The sequence below is a fragment of the Brassica napus genome, chromosome C5 (assembly GCF_020379485.1).
Source record: "Brassica napus cultivar Da-Ae chromosome C5, Da-Ae, whole genome shotgun sequence".
NCBI classification, from domain to species: domain Eukaryota; kingdom Viridiplantae; phylum Streptophyta; class Magnoliopsida; order Brassicales; family Brassicaceae; genus Brassica; species Brassica napus.
In genome coordinates this window covers 52,641,981-52,666,568 of record NC_063448.1, presented here as the reverse complement: position 1 = coordinate 52,666,568, position 24,588 = coordinate 52,641,981, and the positions used below count along the sequence as shown (strand labels likewise).

The window sequence follows — 24,588 nt, the reverse complement described above, 5'->3', positions numbered from 1 at the left end:
TAAATCTAATTTATTTTCAATATAGGGCTCAAGGTTTACTTCACATACCATTCAAGTCCCTTTAAAAGCAAATACCCCTTCGAAAATAGGACTCTTTTGTCTCCAGAAAAACTATTAGGGGTCAATGTGTAAATAAACAAAAGTAAGAGTGGTGATTCATAAATATTCCTCCAGGTTGTTGAGTTTTTTTTCTCTTTCGTCGCCGAACCAAACTTTTCGGACACAAACTAGAGAAGTCTTCGAATCAGAGATTCTCTATCCTTTAGATCCGGAAGTTTCTTGGCGAGAGAAGATGACAGTGATCGACATTCTAACCAGAGTTGACACGATCTGCAAGAAGTACGACAAGTACGACGTCGACAAGCAGCGTGAGTCCAACATCTCCGGCGACGATGCTTTCGCTCGCCTCTACGGAGCTTTCGAGACTCAAATCGAGACAGCTCTCGAGGTAATCGTCCCTCTTTCCTGTTCCGATTCAAAAGCTTTGTGCTTTGTGGTCATAGAATAGAATTTGATTTGCCCCTATGTTCGAATTTGAGATTGTTAATGTGGTTTCGATTTTTTTTTGCAGAAAGCTGAGATTGTTACCAAGGAGAAGAACAGAGCTTCAGCTGTTGCGATGAACGCTGAGATCCGCAGGACCAAGGCTAGATTGGCCGAGGAAGTTCCCAAGTTGCAGAGACTTGCTGTCAAGAGGGTTAGCTTCCTCTTCTCTTCATGGATCACCTACATTGCTGTTTGAGCTTATATTATATGATTCTTGTTTGAATTTCATAAAAGCTTGTAAAGATAGCTTAAAATCATGTTTAGAGGATGGTAGTTATTGACTGAGATTGACTACATCATGTCTGAAGGATTAACTTTGTGTAAACTCGGTGGCAAACTATACACTGTTTTAGGTTAAGGGCCTTACGACTGAAGAGCTTGCTGCGAGAAACGATTTGGTACTTGCGCTTCCGGCGAGGATTGAAGCTATACCTGATGGGACAGCGGGTGGTACTAAAAGCACTAGTAGTGCTTGGGCTCCCTCTGCAACCTCTCGTCCTGATATCAAGTTTGATTCAGGTGATTCAAAACCCAACTAGCTTTGTTCCTTATTGTGTATCTATTTGAACTGTTTATTCTTATTTTGAGCAACCTGAAGTTCAAGATCACTACTAAGTCATCTCTATTGTGGATATTAGATGGGCGTTTTGATGATGACTACTTTCAAGAGTCGCATGAATCCAGCCAGTTCCGACAGGAGTTTGAGATGCGGAAAATTAAACAGGCTAGTGGTGTTGCATTCTACACTTTTGTTCAGTTAAGCTCTTGTGGTGTCTATATGACTTTGTATACTTGAGTTATTTAACAGGACCAAGGTCTGGACATGATCTCCGAAGGGTTAGATGCTTTGAAGAACATGGCATCTGATATGAACGAGGTGAGTTTCTTCAACTACATCTCTTATAACAGACTTCCCTTATTCACTTTTTGAGCTGATACCTGCAGGAGCTGGACCGTCAAGTTCCTTTGATGGATGAAATCGACTCAAAGGTAGACGACGTTTCCTTTCTTCTGAATTTTCTCAGTTGTATAATCTGAATTAACTTTCTGAGCTCGCTCACAGGTGGACAGAGCAACCTCGGATCTTAAGAACACCAATGTTAGACTCAAAGATACTGTGAACCAGGTGATTTTGAGTTTGGAACCTTTTTTTTTTCTCAATACACATGTTCTTGATTCCTAACATAAACAAAGCATTGCGTTTTCTTACTGCAGCTGAGGTCAAGCAGGAACTTCTGCATCGATATTGTGTTGCTGTGTATTGTTCTGGGTATCGCTGCATACTTGTACAAGTAAGTTTCTTATACACACAAACAAAAGAGACTATATTGAAAAAAAGTGCTTCCTGTAACGAAACAAAACCTTTGTCCACTGCAGTGTACTCAAGTAACGAGATGAACAAGAAAGGACCCATCACTACTCTCTCTTGCCATATATGCTATTAAAGTTTCTTACCCGAGTCAATGTCTGTGCTTGTTTCTGGTGGTATTTGTGTGATCTTTCAACGAGAGTTTCTTCCAAGTGTCAAGACTGTTCAAGTTGTTTCTTCTATTGAGTTGTTTCCATGTTGTTCATGTCCATTACATGATGAATATATATAACCTTACTAAATTTACCAAATATATGTAATTCTATTCATTCGTTGCTCCTGTCAATGTGCCGTAAAGCTAGTCATTTGCTTTATGCTGTATCTGCTTGTGTATGAGAATGTCAAGAAAGACCCACAACAAAGAGAACTATTAACTTGGAGATTTTGACACATGTAATTCACTATTGAAAAGCTAAAAAGGGGCCAATAAGCTTTTATATTGGATCTCATAATTATTTTTGTACAAAGAAAGTACCCTTTTGGAGCACACCAGACTATCTACACTCACATTCACACAGAAGAAAAAGAGAGCACCCAAAATGCAAGCCTTTAAAACTCTTCCAAAGTATCATTACTTAATCCACATGTCCAGAAAGCTAGACTCGAAATGGTTTGATTCGATACCATACACTGCTACTGATCAGAGTATTCTTTGGTTTCAGTTTCATGATACAGAGATGCTCTGATCTGTCTGAACTGGTGGTGGATCCTCCTGACTACTGCTTGGAGGTTCAGCTGTCCTCTGCCTTCTCCTCCATTTCAAAAACTCAACTAGACCAGTTGTGCCGCTCATTGTGAGTCCGAACCCAACCAATGTGGCCAAGACAATTGACACAACCGGCTGCATGTGCACCTGCACAAACAAAACCAACAAAAACTTAAGAGACAGAAAAAGAAGCAGTGTCTTGTTCTGTTCTTGAGAGATAAAGACTCTCACCAATTCGAAGAAAATGTGAGAGAAACAAACTATAAAACCGAACTGAACTGTGCCGTAAATCCAAACATATTGCTTCTCCACTGCACAGTAATAAATTATAACTGATAATTTGAGTAATTCTTTTTATGTCAAACTGGTTAGTGTAAGAGACTCTTACCCATTGTTGTTGAAGTCATCGAGGCAAGAAGACCAAGAATACAAGAGAACGGTAAAGCTATTGCAATGGCGCTGGATTTCATTTTAGTATGCTGCAAAAAATGATTTTTAAGACAAGGAGATGTTAGAAAATCTATTGGTACATAGAACCGTACTAATACAAAAAAAAAAACTCACTAAATATTAATTACCAGAAGCTGCTCGAGGAAACAGAAGTATGCAAGCATGCTTACAATGACAAGAACTGGAACATCCTGCCATACACTGTAGTGAGAAGCCTCGGCAGCTCCACCCTGAGAATCCTGCATGCGGAGAAGGGTCACGGGGAGATTCTGAACCTCTTGCTTGCACACATCACAAGTTCTGTTTCCTTTGATGGTGAACCATTTGATTGTACATTCTTTGTGTGCAAGAGCTAGTTCACCTCTACACATACACTCCATCTTGAAGGCTTCTGAATCTTCTCCTAATTCGACCAAGCAGATTCTGCACACGGCTTCTTCCTCGGGAACATCTTCTCCTCCATCAACGCCCGTGTCTGAAACATTTATCCTTATTATAAGGATAAAAATCTTTGCTTGTAAACATCAAATGGAAAAATAAAACAAATAACTGACCGTTACGTTTATAAAGACTTCTAGTTGGCGACATGTTTGGAGTGGGAATGACTCGGAAAACACCTGATTGCCTTAGACTTCCATCTTTGTTGAATGCTGGAACAGAGCGTGATCGGTGAAAAGGCAGTGGAGGACCCTTCTTCTGTTGAAGACAAAACATTTAAAATTGAATTCTAGTAAGTAAAACCAGATGAAACATTTGTCTCATACCCCCTCCCCAGATTTTTGAAAAAAATATATATATACATAGACTCCCAAATTTGTAAAATAAAAATAAAAATCTCGGCTCCTAAACTATTGAAATCTATGTTAAATCGTCTAGAGCCTCCAAAATCTTGAGTAAAACAGAAGCTAAACTTATCTTACAAGCAAAGTACATTACTTAAACTGTTATATACATACTCTCTCCAACGAGATAACAGCACAAACCAGAGTATAATTCACATGGTAACCTAAATGAATCGACCAATCAAGAAACTCACAATGGAAGTAATCGGATCAGCCACGTATCCACCGTGCGTGGACCCAGGGTTGGAGTGAACTATAGGGGTTACAGGCAAGGACTCAGTTTTGTTCCTCCTTGGAGTAAAAATATTAGAGAGACTCCATGATGACCTGTCTCTGCCTGAGAAAGCCAAGGCCAAACCCGCAGCTTTCTCGATATCCACCTCATTGATCTTGTTTGGCTTTGGGATGAGATTCTTGAGGCTATTATTAGTAAAGTTTCTAGAAGAGGAAGGACTGAGAGATGGACCGACTCTAGGGCTGGATAATGTAGAAAAGTTTACTCTTTTAGCAACAGGGCTTGATGTTAAGGATGTGTTATAACTCAACAGATCATCTCCAGTATCTTCAGGTGGTGTTGTTGTTGGTAGCAAATCCAACACCCGAAGGTCTCTGCCTTGTGATATCTCTTCCTCTGAGTCTCCATCCTGCAACACCAGCTTCGATCATTTCAAAGCCTAACCTTTTCATAAACAGAGTCAAAACCTTAAACCCTAAACCCTAAACTTACCCATAACATCAAATTCACCTGAAAAAATTAAAACGGAGAGAAGTAACAGATTCAAAGGAAAAGTCTTACCCTTTGCGGTGGAGGTTGGAGATAGACGCCATGTTGTTCTTCTTCGCTAGCTTTATCTCTACCATCCATCACTGAACTCAAAAAGATTCAAAATCAGAAATTTAATTTTCCTCTTTTCTGGGTTCCGACCGATCAAACACTTTCCAGAGATTGTCCGTCTTTCAGCTAAAAAGCTTATATTTGGTACGGCCCTTCAACATTATTTAAAAATTGAAGTAATTAATTTGACTAGGGTTGGCATTATCGACTTTGTTGTAGTTTTCTATATTATCTATGTACTTCTTCCCTATTTTAAATGTAAGTGTAACTATTTAACAATTAGAAAACATCCAAGCATCTTATTTTTGAACAATTCACAGAATTCGACGAGCAGAGGTTCTTTTGTTTTTACATTAATCCCCTCTTATTTTTGTACTCACGTGTCATCACTAAAATAATTTTTATAATTATTAGAGAAATATGTTGGTCCATCTAATTATATAATAAGCTTTTTATCAAACTAATCATAATTCATTATTAATGTCATTTATTATTTCCTTAAATAAAGATTACAGAATTGCCTAATGTGGCTAAAGTATATATGCCAATTAATGATTTTGAATAATAAAGATCTGATAAAAAAATAATGTATCTTCTATCAAATTTGTTTAATTCTAAACTATTAAAATAATTAAAAAAAATCACAATAACCATATTATAAAATTTTAGATTTTTCTTTATATGTTATATTTTGAATTTTAAAAAACGACTATAAATTACTAAAACTGTTAAAAATCTCACATTCAAAATTTGCGATTCATGGTTTAAAATTTTTTTTATGACAAAATACAAATGATTACAAAATCATATAAATAAAAGTTTAATTTAATTAATCATTAAGATTTAAAATATATATGTATATATATCATTCTAAATTAAACTATAAACCATATTGAATAAATAAATATTTTAATTTCAAAATTTACTTTGAATAATTTTTTTTGATAAAAGTTTTGAACTAACATTGATAAATTTTTTTTTAAACTATAAATTACTAAAATTATTAATCGCAAAATGAAAATTTTGTTATTAGTAATTTAAAATTTTTGCTATTAAAGATACACATGATCAAAAAAAACATACGAGTAGAAAGCATCATTTAATAGACATTAATATTAAAAATATATTATGTATGTTAATATCATTTAAATTTAATTACATATCCTATCAAATTTTTTAAAAATTTTTTTGGAATAATAAAATTGATTTATACGTTCGCACCAATTTAATTATATATGTAATAGTTACTGACTTTTAATTATTCAATATATATTTATTATTTCATAATATGTAAGAACATATAATACATAAAATAATTTATATATATAATGTTTATCCCGTGTAAGGTGTGGATCTTAATTTAGTACAAGGTTACATTGATCTACCAATTACAAAGTAGATCAGGTAGAACAATAAAATTTCCAAATTTAATCACACGCCGAAAAAATGTTGAACAAAAAAAATATCACACACTGAAAAAATAATATACATTTACATATTAACTTTTGTCCTCAAAAAAGTTGCAAAAAAAAAAACTTTTGTCCTCTGTCTATCTTTAATCATAAATTATAAAAACATTGGATTATTCTTGTTTTCCCTGATTAGCATTTAAACAAGTATTTTCGTTTTATTAAGATAAATGCTTAAAAGATTTGTTTCATGTAAGTTTTTATAAAAAGGTTATTATTTTAATGATAATATTATTTAAATACATATAAATTCATTGAATTATTAGTTTAGTTTTACTGAAAATTGAAAATCACATAAATGATTGATTTGAGATAAAATAATAATAATAATAATAATATATCTTCTTAATATATGTGAAAACAAAAAAAAAATCTTTTCTTTTTGACAACTCGAAAAAGAATCCATATGTAAAACAGAGGATATTCAATGTATATACTCCATTTGATTCTTACCTATCATCCCATGCAGTAATCCCTGAAAATGAATAAAATATTCAAATCAAATCTATTTACTAATAATATTTTGAGAACTATTTACCAACAATATTCCAAAAATAATATACTTTCATACTAAATTGGTTATGGCCTGATCATGGGACACCATTTCAGCTATTTTCTGGTCTTAAAGTATATTTTCTGCACATGATCTCCATATATGATTCAATCTATAATTAATTTATTATGAGTACATTTGTTTATTTACAATTGGTCAACTGTGTATCTGCATCAAACTATTACCTGTCTCTCGAGACAAGGAAGGGGAAAGGATGCAACATCCGACTTAGGGCATCATTGGTTTTTCCGCTACCATCCGCAAACGCAATTATTACGGTTGGTAGCGGTTGACAGCGTTTCGGAATAATCATACAAACCGGTACAAATCGCTTCAAACCGCTCTGAACCTCTTAAAATCAAAAGCTGGTTCCAACTAGCGTTTGCGGTTGCGGAAAGATATTCTTTTTCTTTAAAAAAAACATATAAATACAAAAATAAAAATATTCAATAAAAATTTAAAATTGGAATTATAAAAATACTAAAATATATCTATTATATTTAATTACTATTATAAAATTTTAAAATAAAAATATTTTCTATAATTTTAAAAAAATTTAAAAATATAAATTTCTAAATATAATTTTGATATTTATTATAATATTATGATTTTTGATATTTTATAATTAAATAAAATGTAAATATTATTAATTTATTATTTAACCGCTGTTGTATTTGATAGTTAACTAGTCATAAATATCCTGCAAACGCACCAATTTTTAACCGCAGAACCAGTCGTACAAATCTCTTAAAACCGCTAGAAGCCGCAACCACCCGCATCTGCAAACTCCCGCAACCGCAACCGCTGCGTTTGAACCCGTCAGATCCTTGCTCAAAATCAAAATCCATAGAATAATACCAATATTCAACCAAATTATGGAAAACTCTTGAATTCTAAATAAAAATATGAGGTCTAACTAATCCAATACAATGAATCTCTTTTTTATTATTTGAGGAGCATTATTAACAATTAAGCTTATCCCCATGTGTGATTAACCAAAATTTCATTACTTATGTGTCATCATGAAAATCATTCTCACAACCTTTATTAAATAATCCTTTTTTGCCTAGACTAATTACATGTAATGCCATTATTTATTATTTGGATCCTTTCATACAATATACAATATGATTCTTTATTGCATTACTAAAAACCAATTGATAGTTGTAAATAATATATGAATTGTGATTACATTACTAAAATTATGGTGTACACTAACGGTTATTAACAATACACTTAGACAACTACGAAAGGTTGTCTTTCCCAAATGTGGTGTGGCATAATATTAGTGTATTTTTCGATGTGTATAATGCATTATTTTACAAATTCGTAGTATAATATTAGTGGATTCTTCGATATGTATGTTGTATTATTTTATATAAGTTAGCATACATTAAGTGTATTTGTCTTAGCTATTATATCATGGCTATATAACAAATTTCGATAGCTGAGACAAAAATCCATATTTTTATAATATATTGTTAATAATCATGTTCTTGAGTGATTGTAAAATACATTCAAGAACGAATTCCATATTAAATTGTTTGCAATCCCTTAATTTTTGCAACAAGACTTTTTATTACAAAATTAACATAAATGCTGACAGACATCAATTTGAAAATTTATATAATTATTTTCGGTTAAGTTTAAAGTCAAATATCATGTTCTTTACGATTCATAAATGATACATGACATTTTTTAGGGACACGATTCATAATTATGTTCTACTATAAACATTGGTACGTGCCATTAATTTTGATTAATTTGTTTTGTATTTGATGGGATACGTGACATTTATTTTGGGATTGAGCAATAGAAATTCGATTATATTCTAAAATCAAAATATAGTATATAAAATTTTTAAACGCAATCTCGAGTGATTGTAAAATACATTCAAAAAGGAATGACATATTAAATTTCTTTCAATCCTTTAACTTTTGCAACAAGATTTTTTTTATTACGAAATTAACATAAATGGTGATAGACATTAAATATGAAAATTTATATAATTCTTTCCGGTTAAGGTTAAAGTCAAATATCATTTTTAATATGGACTTTTTTTATTTTGGCTCCTTTAAAAAAATCCATATTTTTATAATATATTGTTAATAATCATGTTCTTGAGTTATTGTAAAATACATTCAAACACGAATTCCATAATAAATTGTTTGCAATCCCTTAACTTTTGCAGCAAGACTTTTTAATTACAAAATCAAATTAAATGCTGACAGACATTAATTTGGAATTTTATATAATTCTTTCTAGTTAAGTTTAAAGTCAAATATCATGTTCTTTACAATTCATAAATGGTGCATGACATTTTTTAGGGACACGATTCATAATTATGTTCTACTATAAACATTGGTACGTGACATTAATTTTGATTAATTTTTTCGTATTTTATGGGATACGTTACATTTATTTTGGGATTGAGCAATAGAAACTCGATTATATTGTAAAATCAAAATATCATATATAAAAAATTTAATCGCAATCTCGAGTGATTGTAAAATACATTAAAAAGGGAATGACATATTAAATTTCTTTCAATCCTTTAACTTCTGCAACAAGATTTTTTTATTATGAAATTAACATAAATGGTGATAGATATTAAATATGGAAATTTATATAATTCTTTCCGGTTAAGGTTAAAGTCAAATATCATTTTTAAGATTTATTCTTGGGTTCACCCCCTAGGGTGAACCTAGAGGTTCACCAACCAATAGGATTGTGTTATATCATATTCGACGTCTTTAAAAAATGAAACAAAATATTGTCAAATTATATTATGTTTTTAAAATTAAAAGGTAAAAGAAATAAATAAAAAATAGTAGTAAATTCCAAAAAAAAAAATTCTTAACATCATCAGCAAAACACTAAACCCTAAATCCTAATCTCTAAACCCTAAATCCTAATCACTAAACCCTAAACCCTTGGGTAAACCCTAAACCCTTGGATAAATCCTAAACTTTAAATCAAAATCACTAAACACTAAAACACTCAAGGGTTTAGGGTTAGGATTTAGGGTTTAGGGTTTTAGTGTTTTTTATTTAGAGTTTAGGATTTTTCCAAGGGTTTAGGATTTACCCAAAGGTTTAGGGTTTACCCAAGGGTTTAGGGTTTAGGGATTTAGAGATTAAGATTTAGGGTTTAGTGTTTTGCTAACGACGTTAAAAATATTTTTTTAATTCTTTTTTCTGTAACTTCTATATTTTTTTTACCTTTTTTATTTTAAAAAACATAATATAATTTGATAATTTTTTGTTTCCTTTTTTGAAGATATCGAATTTGAAATAATGAAATACTATTGATTGGTGAACCTAGAGAATAACTCCATTTTTAATATGGACTTCTTTTATTTTAGCTCCTTGCATATAATATTTTCTATAATTGTATGGAAATGTACGAACAATTAGGGATTTGCAACATTCCTTTGTGGCAATGGGATATTCATTTTTTTTTTCAAATCTCCTGGGCCAGACTTTATTAGTTGTGTATATATATCATACTATCCTAATATCTACGGTATTACAACCTAAACGTTTCAAAACTAGCAAAGAAAATGAGTGGCATGAATTTCATCTCTGACTTGAGCCAAAGAAGTCTTTGTGGAAGATGGGTGAAAGTCATAAAACTTTGGAAGCAGTATTCGGCTGCTGGTGGAGAGACCAGTGAAATGGGTTTTCTTATGCTATATATTCTTTAAATCTTAAAAAAAAATCAAATGTTACTTCTGCTAATCTATATAGGGGTGTTCAATTTTGATGTCGGTTCGGTTTCTTCGGTTTTTTCGGTTTTTCGGTATTCCAATTTATAAAAAATAGCTACCATATTAAAGACCATATCTATGTTGGTTTGGTCCGGTTTATATAAAGTCAGTTTCCGATTTATTTGGTTTTATACCAAAATACCATAAATATAATCTTTTATAACATTTTTTCTTTAATAACATTTTGTTTCAAAAAAAAAGATCTTTTATAATTTTGTAAATTTTAATTTATATAATTAAATATTGGCTTTAATAAAACACGAAGATACTTTCGTTTTTAAATAGACTATTTTATTTTACAATTTAAAATAATTAGTAAACATATTAAGTTGATAAAAATAATATTTTCTATAGAATAGAAAAATTAGCAATCCATAATATTATTAACTAAATATTAGTGTACATATATGTCAGCGTAAAAAAATAAAATTATGTTTTTTTAATTTGATAAAGATGAAATATATCTTTTGACTTAAAACAAAATATTAAATTAGTAAAATAAAAATTTTAAGTATGAAGATCATATCAATAAATAAATTATGTATATGTTACTAATTATATTATAGAATTTACATATAATTATACAACATATTTTCATTTTATTCGCTTTGATCAGTATAATTAGTTTATATGCCAAACCATATCCATATAGCGTATTTTAAAAAAAATAACATCCATTCGGTATATTCGGTATTACCAAATTCAAAACATTTTTTCTATTTCGGTTCGGTTTTACCGGATTGAACTCCTAAATCTAAACCATGTATAATATCTCACTGTTGCTTTTACCTATTCAATATCTATTGATTAAATTTATAATTTTTTTTAGTCTATTCACTACGCGCAAGGCGCGGATCATCACCTAGTATATAATATAGGAATGGATGCGGATGGATCCCTTCTGTTAGTGCACATGTGTCTTTTTCACATGCCCTTAATGCCAAATGAGTGTGGCAACTAGCTAACTTTTCAGCCGAAATGTTTCTTTAGATAATAAACTCAGATTAGTAGTTCATATAACCAATATCGAAACCTATCAGATGACATACAAATCTTTCCTTTCTAGATACTTTGGAGAATATGGCAAAACCCAAAATGAATCACTTTTTTTTTGTAGAAAAGAAGATAAGAACAGAAGCAGAAACTTAAAAAAAAAACAATAGAAGATGTGAAAGTAATTGAGAGTTTCAACGGCTGACACAGAATAATTGCACAAGGGAACTACTCTACCAAATCTCTACCCCTGTGTCGATTGGTAAAATATAACTATGATACGTCTCGCCATAGTGGTAATAATAATACGTTTGGTATGAACCATAATGGTAATACTACTAATTTAGAAGATCTTTCTAATTCCGGCCAGTTTCTCTTCGGTGAGCTCGTGTAAACCAATCTGGTGAAAGTTACAAGTTAGAATTACTACCGGAAGTGGTAGTATCAGTTACTAATTTTGGCTGTTTTGGTGTTTAAGTAAAACGGGGTACTAAGAACAAGGCGTCTGATACAAGTGAATCTCTTAACACAAACACTTCCCTTGTTCAGTACTTGAGCTAATGATCCATGTCACGAAGGCACTGACACATGCAGTAACTTGGATAGGCAAGTTCCTCTAATGGATCATGAAGTCGACACAAATGTAGAAGATTAAACACCGGCCATGTTCCTTCCATTTCTCAGAATTCGTCAGTTTTAATCTTAATTATCTAAGCTCACAACTTTAGATTCCGGCTGAGCAACAAGCTAAACAAATAAACTGCGTGTTCATTGATATTGTTTTGTTGTGTATTGTTCTTGGCATCGCTGCATACTTGTACAAGTAAGTTTCTTGTACACATGACTACATTGAAAAAGAAAAATGCTTCCTTTAACGAAACAAACTTTTATCCACTGCAGTGTACTGAAGTAATGAGATGAACAAGAATGGGCCCATCACTACTCTCTCTTGCCCTCTGCTATCACAGTTTCTTACCCGAGTCAGTGTGTCATGTGTGCGCGCGCTTGTTTCTGTCTGTATACGTGTGATCTTTCTGCGAGATTTTCTTCTAATTAGTCTCACGACTATTCAAGTTGTCTCGCTACATGATGAATATATCACAGTTGGTGGGATGCTAACCCGGAAAAGAAGAAGATGTGTTGGGTGGCTTGGAGAACCGTCACACTACTGAAATATGCTGGAGGGTTAGGTTTTCGGGACATTGAGACATTCAAGGATGCTCTTCTTGCGAAAATCGGATGGCGGCTCATTAAAGATCCAAACTCCCTGCTGGGCCAAGTACTTCTCTGAAAATATGCACGCCATACTTCCTTCCTAGAATGCCACCTTCCTGCGAGCGCATCTCATGGATGGCGTAGCATTATGGCCGGTAGAGAGATTCTGAAGAAGGGTTTAAGCTGGACGGTAGGGAGTGGAGATCAAACCAGATTTAGGAATGATCCATGGCTGCCCAATGACCCCAATTGGCCCACCAAATGAAAGTGATATCGAGCTATTGGTTAGTGACTTACTCTGTCCAATATCGAATACATGGGATGTTGTGAAGATCAGACGTTACCTCCCTCAGTATGAGGCTCCTATTCTTCGATTGATTACAAGCTCAGCTCCAGCTCCAGACAGTCTGGTTTGGCTACCAGAGAAGACGGGCATTTACTCGACTAAGACGGGATATGGACTAGGAATGAGCTCCCACTTTGAAGCAGGTGCAACGCCAACGACGTTTAATTGGACTAAGAGCATCTGGAATGTCAAAACAGCCCCAAAGATTAAAAGATTTTCTGTGGAAGATCGTTCGCAGAGCGATCCCAGTCAGTTCAAATCTAGCTACTCGAGGCATACCAGCCTTTCCCTGCAAAAGCTGCAACGGCGTGGAAGATGATTTGCATGTATTCTTACATTTTAAGGTTGCTGAGCAAGTATGGGAGCTAGCCCCATTACTGAGTAAGCCAAGTTCGGCTGCCCCTTCAATGGCGATGTTGATCGCCTCGGCCCAATCCTTCGTAATCCTTCCTCCGGTGGGTCTCACCATACCTTTGTGGCCTTGGATTCTATGGCAGCTGTGGAAGGGTAGAAACAAACTCTGTTTTGAGAACAGAGTATTTTCCGGTATGCAAATTATCTCTAAAGCCATTGCGGATGCACGGGAATGGCAAAGTGCACAATGCTCGGATAAGGCAGTACCCTCTGATGTAGCACAAAGCCATTCTAGGATCTCATCTCTTCAGGCCCCTTCCCCTTAGCCAGAAACTGTTATCTGCAACGTTGATGCAGCATGGGATTCATTAACTTTAAATTGTGGGATTGGTGGTGTTTTTTCAGGTCGGAAGCATCGTCCGGAACGCTCCCCTATCAGTGACTCTCGTAGTGTCGTTTCATCGGCTCTTATTGCTGAGGCTATTACCATTCGTTCGACGGTTATGTATGCTGCCTCTTCAAATGTCAAATCCCTTATGATCCGGAGCGACTCTCAATCCCTTGTCAATACGCTGAGGGAGAAAGGCTCATCTCCTGCTTTATTTGGGATTTTATTTGATATCTACTATTTTAGCTCCTCTTTTGATGTTATATCTTTTGTTCATGTACCTCGGTTGAGGAATGTGTAGACTGATTCAGTGGCAAAATCAGACCTCTCATTGCTAAACTCATCCTCCATTGTTGGAGTGTAAACTCTATTTATGAATGAATGAATGTGTTTGATCCAAAAAAAAAAATCTTTAGCAAAAAAAAAAGTTGAATATATACATACCTTATTACCAAATTTTATGTAATTCTATTTTTTCTGGTAACAATGTAATTCTATTCATTTATGGATAAATTAAAGGGAAAATTGGGAAAATAGACATTTTTAACTTAGATTTGTTTCAATAAGACTTTTTGAACTTTTTTTAAGAAAATAAAATTTTATTTATTGTTAATACCATAATACCCTTATAATTAACCAATTATGAATTTAAGTATAAATTATAATTTCCGTAATTGATTTAATATTAATTAAAAAGGTAAAAAAGTAAAAAAAAACGTAAAAAAACACGGTTGAAGGGTATTGGGTTAGTCTAATACTTTTTTTGTCTTATCCGCCGTTGTTATTCTCTCCATCCATTGAGATTTAGGGTTCTTGGAGATAATCTTTGTTCTTCGTCGGTGTTTAGTCAATCATTTCTTCATCTCTAACCTCGTTTTGGTGATCGAGAAGGTTTTAAGGAGGTTTCGACATGGATTTCTCATCACACGGATGTTCAGGGAACGTTCCGGTTTAGAGATGGATATCAGGAGAAGTCTAAATCTCTTGAGGGGAGATTTTGGTACTCGGAGAATTGGGACAATCGATTGTTTCAAAGGGATATACACAACGAGATCCAAGCCACTAAGGGCATATCTTCAGGATGCTATCTGCAGGGGATTGAGTTATGGGAGTCTAAGTGTGATACAGTTAATAATGGTTCGTGTCAAGGTTGTCAAGGTTTGTCTCTTTACTTGTGCAAAGTGAGATATGATAGGATTTGATTTGGAATATGATCTAAGGAATTGTTTTTGGGGATCAAATGGTTTAAGGGATATATATATATATATATATATATTCTGCAAACCCTGGAATACATGGATTCTGTTTTTAAACCAACACTTCTTGATTAAGAATGAAGTTTTTGGAATACATGGACTTTGTTTTTGTTTACATGACCTTTATATGGGGGCAAAACAAAGGATCAAAAAGAGGGATATTAGTAGAACAGAAGGGGCATGGTGCTACTAACGAGATGACTACAAAGATCAAGCTAGATGGTCTTCTCCATCTATTCAAGACTTTGGGAATTTGTCAAAAAGTGAGGTCTATATCTGGACTTCTGATCATGGAAGGTGGATTGATTCAGAGCATATACTTATGGCACCCAACAGACGGTTTCCTCACTCACATGAGATTTCCTCATACCTCAACGAGTCTACTGTAATTGGAATGGATTGGGTCATGGTTATGGAGCACATACGGTTATGGAGAACATATAGTTTTTTTATTGTTTTGTCTTAATAAGCTCTATGAATAGTCTTCGGGTCAGTGTCTTTTATTATTGTTGGTGTGTCTGTTTGGTTTCTTTATATGAGCCTAAAATTCATTATAAGATATTGTAATAATCATATACTGGGTCACTAGACATTACGAGTCTTTTATGTTGGAATCAGAGGATAGTTATGAATTCAATAGAATGTTGTACCAAAGCCTTTAGCAACTTCGTAGTATCAATGCTGACATGCTCTTTGCAGATCATATTTTGGGAAAATTTTGGGTCAACTTAATGGCGAACAATATTGCTTCTTTAATCATATCTTATTTTGTTGTATGGGAACCAAAGGATGTAGTAGAAATATATGGTCCATTAAGAAGAGAGAGAGACAAATAACGAAGGAGAGAAAGATCGTGGGAGGAGAAAGATATAGTTTAGATATGAGAGATTTAGGGTACATTTAGTTTAGATTTAGGAAAGATATTTATCGAAATATGGAAGTTTCCATATTTTTTGTGATTTGCCTATAATATGTAATGTACGTATATCAGAGTGCCGAAGAGAGGGTGGAAAGTTTATTCTTCCTTACGCATTTGATAACGTAAAAGGCAGAAAAGGTTATGACACATATAAAAAAAAAAAAGTAGTTCATAGAGTCGAGGTTAGAAGTTGTAATAAAGCTATAAGTAGACTAAAGATATCTTGTTAGAATATTACCTGGCGAAATCTAACTAGGATATTGAAGAAAGTTTTGTTTGTATTCTCTACCCAGGATAAATCTTTGTGTAATACTTACTATCCTATTTCTAGACTAAGTAGATGGCTAGAATGAATATTATATCCGTGCTAGAACATAAAATAAAACATGATTCTACTATTTTTAAAAACAAAATTTAAATATATAAATAGTCATACTAATGTTTCCAATAACTTACATATTTTTTTATATTTTTAAAACTTAGTTTACTATTTTTTCCATTACATAAGGATAAAACCTATCCAAAATGACTAAAACTATCAAAAGTCCTATTTAGACAAACAAAAATTGAAAGTGTCTATTTTTTCCAATTCTCCTTAAATTATAAAAAATATAAAATTCATCTTTCATGAACGTGTAAAATATTATTTAGCAGATTAAAAATATTATCCAAAGGTTTGTTTCAAGTATTATACTTGCCAGAGATTACTGTCCCAAATGATACAAAATTTATACAAGCCAAAACACTTCCTTTGTATTTTTTTTTTTTTTTGTACAAGAAAGTATCAAAAACAGACTTTTAGAACACACCAGCTGATATACACTCACATATTCACACACAAAAGAGACCACCCAAATGACCAATCTCTTCTCACGTCTCTAAATAGATGGAGCACCATCCAGATGTCCAGAAAACTCGACCGAAATAATCTGATTTGGTTACCATAAACTGCTCCAGACCTATAGCTTCAGTTTCATGATTCAGAGATACTCTGAACTGGTGGTGGATCAGCCTGACTACTGCTTGGAAGTTCAGCTGTCCTCCGGCGTCTCCTCCATTTTGAAAACTCGACTATACCCGTTGCGCCGCTCATGGTGAGTCCGAAACCAACCACTGTGGCTAAGAGAATAGACAAAACCGGCTGCATGTGAACCTGCACAAGTAAAACCAAACATAAATTAGGAAGATACAACAAGAAGCAGACTATCTTGATAAAAAAAAGACTCACCAATGAGAAGAAAATGTGAGAGAAAAAAACTACAAGGCCAAACTGAATTGTGCCGTAAATCCATACATATTGCTTCTTCACTGCACATTAATGACCAAGATCAATTATACTGATAATAAGTGATTTTTATGTCAAACTATTCACTAACTCTTACCCATTGTAGTTGACGTCATCGAGGCAAGAAGACCAAAAACACAAGAGAACGGTAAAGATATTGCAATGGCGCCTGATTTCATTTTGGTTAGCTGTAAATGATATTAGGACAAGGAGATGTGGCTAAATCTTGGTACAGAGAGAAGCGTACTAATACAAAATTTTCACTAAATATTAATTACCAGAAGCTGCTGGAGGAAACAAAAGTACGCAAGCATGCTTACAATGACAAGAATTGGAACATCCTGCCATACCCTGGAAAAGAAGGACGATAGTTACTGGTCAAATAACATCCATAAACATCGAATGTGGTATTTGTTTGGATTTGACTTGCCTGAAGAGAGTAGCCTCGGTAGCTCCAAGATTAAAATGAGAATCCTGCATGCGGAGAAGGGTGACAGGGAGGTTCTGAACCTCTTGCTTGCACACGTCACATGTTCTGTTTCCTTTAATGGTGAACCATTTGATTGTACATTCTTTGTGTGCTAGAGCTAATTCACCTCTACACATACATTCCATTTTGAAGGCTTCTGAATCTTCTCCCAATTCTACCAAACAGATTCTGCACACGGCTTCTTCCTCAGGAACATCTTCTCCTCCATCAACATTCGTGTCTGAAACATTTCACTATTATAAGGCACCTGGTTGGTTACAGATAGAACAAAAATATCTCAAGCTTTCATGTCTGTTGGCTTTAAAAGCGGTCTACGCAGCAAATCGCTGAGAAATTATTTTTCAAAACATCTGATTTATTGAACAGCAGTTCGGTTTAAATCATTTTAAATCGGTTCAAATTGGTCTAAATTGGTTTAAATCGAATTAAATGGGTCAATACCGAATAAATCAAGTAAAAAAGTGAATTATGCCCAATATAGTTGTATCGCCATCACCATCAGTTTGTCTATAAACAAACTATGATATTTTTCTCCAATTTTGTTTCTTAGTGTAAGTTCACAAGTTTGTTTGATTTCTTTTGTAATATATCGAATTCTTTATATTTTATCCAAGCAGCTTTCTAGTTAATAACAAAAAAAAAAATTAAAATATGTAATATAAATATAAGATATATAATTCGTTAACGTCTCTAGAAGTCCCGAATAAGGCACTAGTCCTATATAAAACACTAGTTACCGCATAGTTATTTCTTGAACATTGGTTAGTTCGAAACATCAAATGAAAGAAAAGTACAAATGCTCTAACCGTTAAGTTTATTAATATTTCTGGTTGGCGTCATGTCGGGAGTAGGAATAACCCGGAAAACACCTGATTGCCTTAGACTTCCATCTTTGTTGAATGCTGGAACTGAGCGTGATCGGTGAATATGCAGTGGAGGCCCTTTTTTCTGTTGAGACAAAGCATTTAAACTAAATTCTGGTCAAACCAACAATAAAGTAAAGCAGAAGCTAGCCTGATCAGTTAAACTTGTCTTACAAGTAAAATGAAATACTCAAAACATATTCTAATGAGACCAAGACGACGTGCGAGACAAGAAAACGTCTATTTCCAAAGAGATAACAGCGCAAACCACAGTATAATTTCACATGGATCGACAATTATTGAAGTTACTCACCATGGAAGCAACCTGATCAACCACATATCTCCCATGTGTGGACCCAGGATTCGAGTGAGCTATAGGGGTTACAGGCAAGGACTCAGTTTTCTTCAACCTTGGAGTTAAAATATTACCGAGAGTCCATGTAGACCTGCCCCTGCCGTTTCCTGAAGAAGGAGGAGACGCACCAAAGGACAAATCCGCAGCTTTCTCGATATCCATGTTACTGTTATTGCTGTTCTTGTTTTTGAAGGTCAACTTTGGGATCAGATTCTTCAGGCTATTGTTAGGTCTGTTTCTTGAAGAGGACGAACAAGGACTGAGGGAAGCACCACGTTGGCCGATTCTAGGGCTTGGCATTGGAGAAAAGTTGACTCTTTTGGCAATAGGGCTTGATGTTAAGGATGCATTACGTCTCAAAAGATCATCTCCAGTATCTTGTGGTGTTCTTGATGAGACAATGCCTCGCCTCCATAGCTGCTCTTCCTCTGCAATCTCGGCATAATCTCCATCCTGCAACACCATTATCATATTAAAACACTAATCTTTTCACAAACAGACTCGATACTTCTATGTTATGAAGGATCGGATAACCCCTAAACCCTAAAAACAGGGAAGACTGATGATCAAATTCACCAAAACTAAAAAAGGAAGATAGAAATTTACAATAAAGATTCAATATAGATGGAATAAATTGGAAAACAGTAGGAAAAATCTACCCTTTGCGGTGGAGAATTATGATCATGAAGAGAGGGGCTCTTATGTTCTTCTTCACGAGGTCTAACTCTATCATCCATCAACCAAGCTGAGAAGGAAACTCAGGAGATAGAAAGAAAAAAGAGCAGGGAAGAATCTAGTAAAGATTCAAAATCAGAACCTTTTTTTTACTCAGGAACCCTTTTTCAGAGAGTTCTCTTTTTTCTGAGTTCCTGAAACTGAGAAAATGTGATCATTCATTTCAGATATATATATATATATATATATATATATATATATATATATATATATCATTGTCTTGTTTCTCAGTTTCAAAAGGTTATGCTTGGCCCGGCTCTTCTATATATCTCTTTTGTCCTCTTTCTTTTAATTAATTAATTTAATGCTCTCATCTTACTGGTAAGATAATCTATACTACTCTTTTGACTATGGTTAGCATTTCGATGTTTGGATATTGCTGGTATTGAATTATCTTACTTAAGTGTACTTCAATCACATATTACAATCTCAGCTATTTTGTTTTTATCATTTATCTGCACATAATAGACTAAAGAAGAGGTATATGTTAACTAAACTAGAGAGAGACAGCGGACAGAAGTTGCTGTGTAATCTTCTAGCAAGAGTCTGTGGTTACGTTTGGAAATTTTTTCTTGTTCTAGATTTGATGAGCTACTTTGTAATTGGTAGATCAATAACTTCGTCCATTTCATAGATATTTGTACGTAGCAAAATAACTTAACATGTAAACAAGTATGCAATGTACAATTGTCATTCAAATCTTTTTTACGGCAAACAAACATATTTCATTAATAAATATCAAAGATTACAACGTCAATATTCAGAACTTCCGAAAATAAATTATTACATAACTAGATATATGTCATTCAATTCTTATCTATCATTTCATGCAGTAATCCATCAAAATGAAAACATTCTTAAAATAAAATATTTTTACTAAGAATGTTTTTTAAATAGTACTAGAGTTTGACCCGTGCGTCCGCACGGGTATTATTTTTATTTTTAAAGATCAAATTAAGATTCATTATCTTTTTTAGGTTTGTTTACATTGTGTTAATATACTGTTCTTAGATATTTAAGCAAATAAATTGATATTGAATGTTTTAAAAACTGAACCGACCAATTGGATCAGTTAAATCATGACTTCTTTACTAAGCTGAATCCAAGTTGTTTCCAAAACAGATTTGTGTTGACCCAATAAATTTGACCAACGGCTCTGTTAGAACCGTTAGAATAGATGTCTGATTTTGTTGAAAATCTCAATTTATATTTGAAAGATTGTTCTTCTAGTGGTTGTACATCAAATATAGTTTCTAAATTTCAATGCATATTTGATTTAGTTGGGTTTATTATTAAAACCTAGTTAAACTTGATATATTAACGTTTGAAGAAAATTATTATTAAAATATTCCAATGAAATTGATATTAATGAAACAAAGCTTACTAAATTATTTAAATTAACGTTTTAGGAAAATTATTATTTGGATTTTCTATGAAACAATGCTTACTTAGTTTAATAGAAAATAACAAATTTATTGGGCATATAATTACATAGAAATAAAAAAAATACCCTACTTCCAAGTATCACATATATAATCTTCAGCCAAAAATCGCTGAGAATCTTACACAAACTAAACAATTGTAGAATTGTTTAATATCATATCAAATAATTTTGGATGAAAATTGCATAAAAGTTTTAAAAAAAAAAAATTGCATAATATATTAACGTAAATATATTATAGTAACACTATATTCATGTGGGTAGTTAATTAATAGTTAATATTCAATTTAGAAAATGCATTAATAGAATTTAAAAATTGTACATTAGATTTAGGAAATGAAATTAATAATCAATTTAGTAAATGCATTAATAAAATTACAAAGACAAAGAATAATTAAATGTAAGTTTATTAATTACTCTAGCGACATTCTATTGTAAATAAATGGTAAATCTTAGGACTATTTCTTATTTGTAATTTTTTTAACAGATTAGATGATGATTGTGTTAATTAATAGATACCTTTTTTAATATGGTGATTGCGTAGAAATAAGAAAAAGTGATTATTTTTTTGAATTGAAGAATATTGTGTTCTGATTTTCTACTGTTAATGTCCATGGAAGTAGGAATCATTATTTGAATAGTATTGAGTTTTGGAAGGAAAAAGAATATTTTAGTTGCTGCAAAAAAAAAGAATATTTTACTTTCAATTCTGAACACAAAAAAAATCTAATGATATCTACAATATACTAACTAACATAACCAAGAATTTTTTTAAAAATAAGAAATTATAACTTCGGTAAACACTAAAATTGATAAACAATACCTTGATTAGATCGAAAATGTCGAAATTATAATATTAGTAGAACCATAAAACCGATAAACCAAAGCTTGATTTAATCATTGTACACAATATTGTTCTGCACAATAGATTTCCAATTGTTTTGTCTATAATTGTTTTGCTATGAAGAAACATGGACTTATCTTAATTATGATCAATCGTTTGGCTACAGGTTTACATGAGTATTGGTTTACGACTGGTCATACCTTTACATCAGTATTTGTTTTTCATATAATATAAGGTAGGTGATGAGGTCATACGTTTACATGAGTATTTGTTTCATATTAATATAAGGTATGTGATGGTTCAACATAATTAATTAGATTCGGTACGGGACATAATGGTTTAGTAAGAAGAGCAGTGATTTATTTGGTTTAGCATGAGTATTGGTTTAGTAAAGATAGCAACGATTTATTTGGTTCAGAAAATTAATGTGATAACAAAAGTGTAAAACTACAGTGTTTTAATCAGTGGCTTAGTTGGTAATTATTGAAAAAAAATCAGGGTTAATTACAAAATGTACTTCTTTTTTAATAGATTAGATATGTACCATATTAACTTCTGGTTATGGTCTTATCATGGGACACCATTTCTATTTTTTCTGGTTTTAAAGTATCTTTTCCCGGACATGTTCGCTCCATATATGATCCGATCTATTATTACTTTATTATGAGTACATTTGTTTATTTACATTTAGTCAACTGTATCAATGGTCTCACGAGAGACAAGGGGGGGGGGGGGGGGGGTGAAAGGATACAATACAAACTTTGACTTGCTTGACAGCACAATCTATAGAATAAATACGAATATCCAGCCAAACAATTATAAAAATATAAGTTTTTAACTAAGTGAACACATCTATGGATATCTAATATTCTGTTGTCGAAAGAAAGAAAAACTCAAATTAGTCAACTTTCAGATGTCAGCCAGCCAGAAGATTTGATACAAGTCGCAATATTTATGGCAGTAGAAACCTTCTCGTCCTTGTGTCACAATTCTGAGGAACCAAACTTTGGTTTCACTCTATTAAGTAAACCATAAAACAAATAACAAAATCTCTTATTTTACCAATCTTCAGACGTTGACCAAAAAATAAAAATAAATAACAAATAAAAATAATAGTTAATTTTTTAAAAATTATGACTATGTATAAGTTTGTTTAGTTATAACATTCAAATTCTATGACCAGCCTAAGAGAGTTACAACTACCACTTGTAACATACTAAAGTCAAGTGTGAGAGATAGTAGGTTGGAAAACCTTTTAACCCTCAAAGGGAAGTAGATCACAAGAGCATTCCTAAGCGTCAGTGACGTCTAACAAGACCGGTAGAGGTAGCTCCAAGTCCTGTAAATCTGTCCTACAAATCCAAAGATAAAACATGGTTGTTAAAGGAGGAATTATACATCGACACATCAATGAAATAAGAGTTGACTTTTTTTTTCCATGCATGTTGTCTTCATATATGTATTATACATTTTTTTCAACTATCAACGTGATATATTTGAAATAAACAACTTGAACGTCTAATAAGTTAACATTGGTATTGTTTGCTATTCATATGTCTCTAGAACTAAGTGTTTAGCTACCAACTTGGTTTTGGAGAGGTTAACACAAGCTATTTGCTTTCATTGATGTTTGAAATAAAATAAGAACATTAAGTGTTATTTCAAAAAGAAAGTTGGTTTACAAACTATAAAACTTTTTAGTGACTGTCAAAGAACAAATTGTAAGTATTTACACATTCCAATTGTGAAATCTATTTCATCCAAAAAAATTAACTGGGAAAGTTGCACATAAGTTGTGCATTATAACTCTTTTGGTCAAACAGTAAAATTACTTGAAAGTAGAAAATAACCTCGCGTCTTTTTTTCATTTCCAAGATAGTTTTCAATGAGTGTAATGAACTTGAATGTTATTCATATCTCTTTACTTTTTAATTTCCTTGAATATTTTCTACAAGTTGAAAGAAACATTGACAAGAAAGATGAGAGGTGATGTGGCAAATCAACAGTATAGGCCGCTCAGACAAATATTTTAACTGTAATTTATTTGCTTGTAGTCTAATAGTTGAAGAAATTTTACATTTGAGGTTCTTAATTTTTCATGAACACTTTTTTCTATTACTATTTGTTAGAGTTTCTTTTGCATCAAATGAGTTAGTTACAAACATAGATAAGAAAAAAGAACAACAAACAGTTAAATAAAGAAATCAAGATGGGTCTCATAATACATGCTCAGTTAGTTGGACTCCAATAATAGACACACAACAACAGTCACATAACACCTATTGAGATTATCTATGGAGATGTACTGAGCTGGTATATTTGTCTGCGCTGAAAATGATGTTCACTAAAATTTGTATCAACTATTCGCAAGTAACATTTGTTGGTTACAAGAAAATGTCACGATGGTTAATTAGTCCAGTGTAAGTATATGTCAATCATAAACTTTGTAATGTGTTTTCAATATCTTGCATCGATTTAGATCTAAGATTGTTGAATTTGTACTTTATGATAAGTTCCCGGAAATTGCAGAGCTGATGAGTTTTGGAAACGTTGATCCAAGTATCT

At 32.7% G+C, this 24,588-nt stretch overlaps 3 protein-coding genes across 4 annotated transcripts; 1 reads left to right on the top strand and 2 right to left on the bottom strand.

The window, feature by feature from the left end:
- Positions 1-185: 185 nt before the first annotated feature.
- Positions 186-2,194, top strand: LOC111197834 (syntaxin-71). Its single transcript, XM_022703516.2, has 9 exons — positions 186-448; positions 572-697; positions 900-1,065; positions 1,185-1,270; positions 1,355-1,423; positions 1,492-1,536; positions 1,610-1,672; positions 1,762-1,838; positions 1,924-2,194. The coding sequence occupies exons 1-9, from the start codon at positions 293-295 to the stop codon at positions 1,934-1,936; spliced, it is 801 nt and encodes a 266-aa protein (XP_022559237.1). The 5' UTR covers positions 186-292; the 3' UTR covers positions 1,937-2,194.
- A 141-nt stretch (positions 2,195-2,335) lies between these two features.
- On the bottom strand, positions 2,336-4,948 carry BNAC05G43260D. 2 transcript variants are annotated; one of them, XM_013894935.3, is made up of 7 exons: positions 4,710-4,948; positions 4,108-4,557; positions 3,626-3,767; positions 3,200-3,546; positions 3,010-3,100; positions 2,853-2,932; positions 2,336-2,768 (listed from the first exon to the last, which is right to left on the bottom strand). In XM_013894935.3, exons 1-7 carry the CDS (start codon positions 4,776-4,778, stop codon positions 2,580-2,582), a joined length of 1,368 nt encoding a protein of 455 aa, XP_013750389.1. In that variant the 5' UTR covers positions 4,779-4,948; the 3' UTR covers positions 2,336-2,579. The 2 variants fall into 2 exon arrangements, with proteins under 2 accessions (XP_013750389.1, XP_022559236.1); XM_022703515.2 differs by lacking the exon at positions 2,853-2,932.
- Positions 4,949-16,657: 11,709 nt separating this feature from the next.
- Positions 16,658-19,905, bottom strand: LOC106454274 (probable E3 ubiquitin-protein ligase MARCHF10). The gene is made up of 8 exons (XM_013896422.3): positions 19,663-19,905; positions 18,962-19,456; positions 18,592-18,733; positions 17,693-18,005; positions 17,574-17,646; positions 17,393-17,483; positions 17,239-17,318; positions 16,658-17,163 (listed from the first exon to the last, which is right to left on the bottom strand). The coding sequence occupies exons 1-8, from the start codon at positions 19,738-19,740 to the stop codon at positions 16,984-16,986; spliced, it is 1,452 nt and encodes a 483-aa protein (XP_013751876.1). The 5' UTR covers positions 19,741-19,905; the 3' UTR covers positions 16,658-16,983.
- Between the last annotated feature and the right edge of the window lie 4,683 nt (positions 19,906-24,588).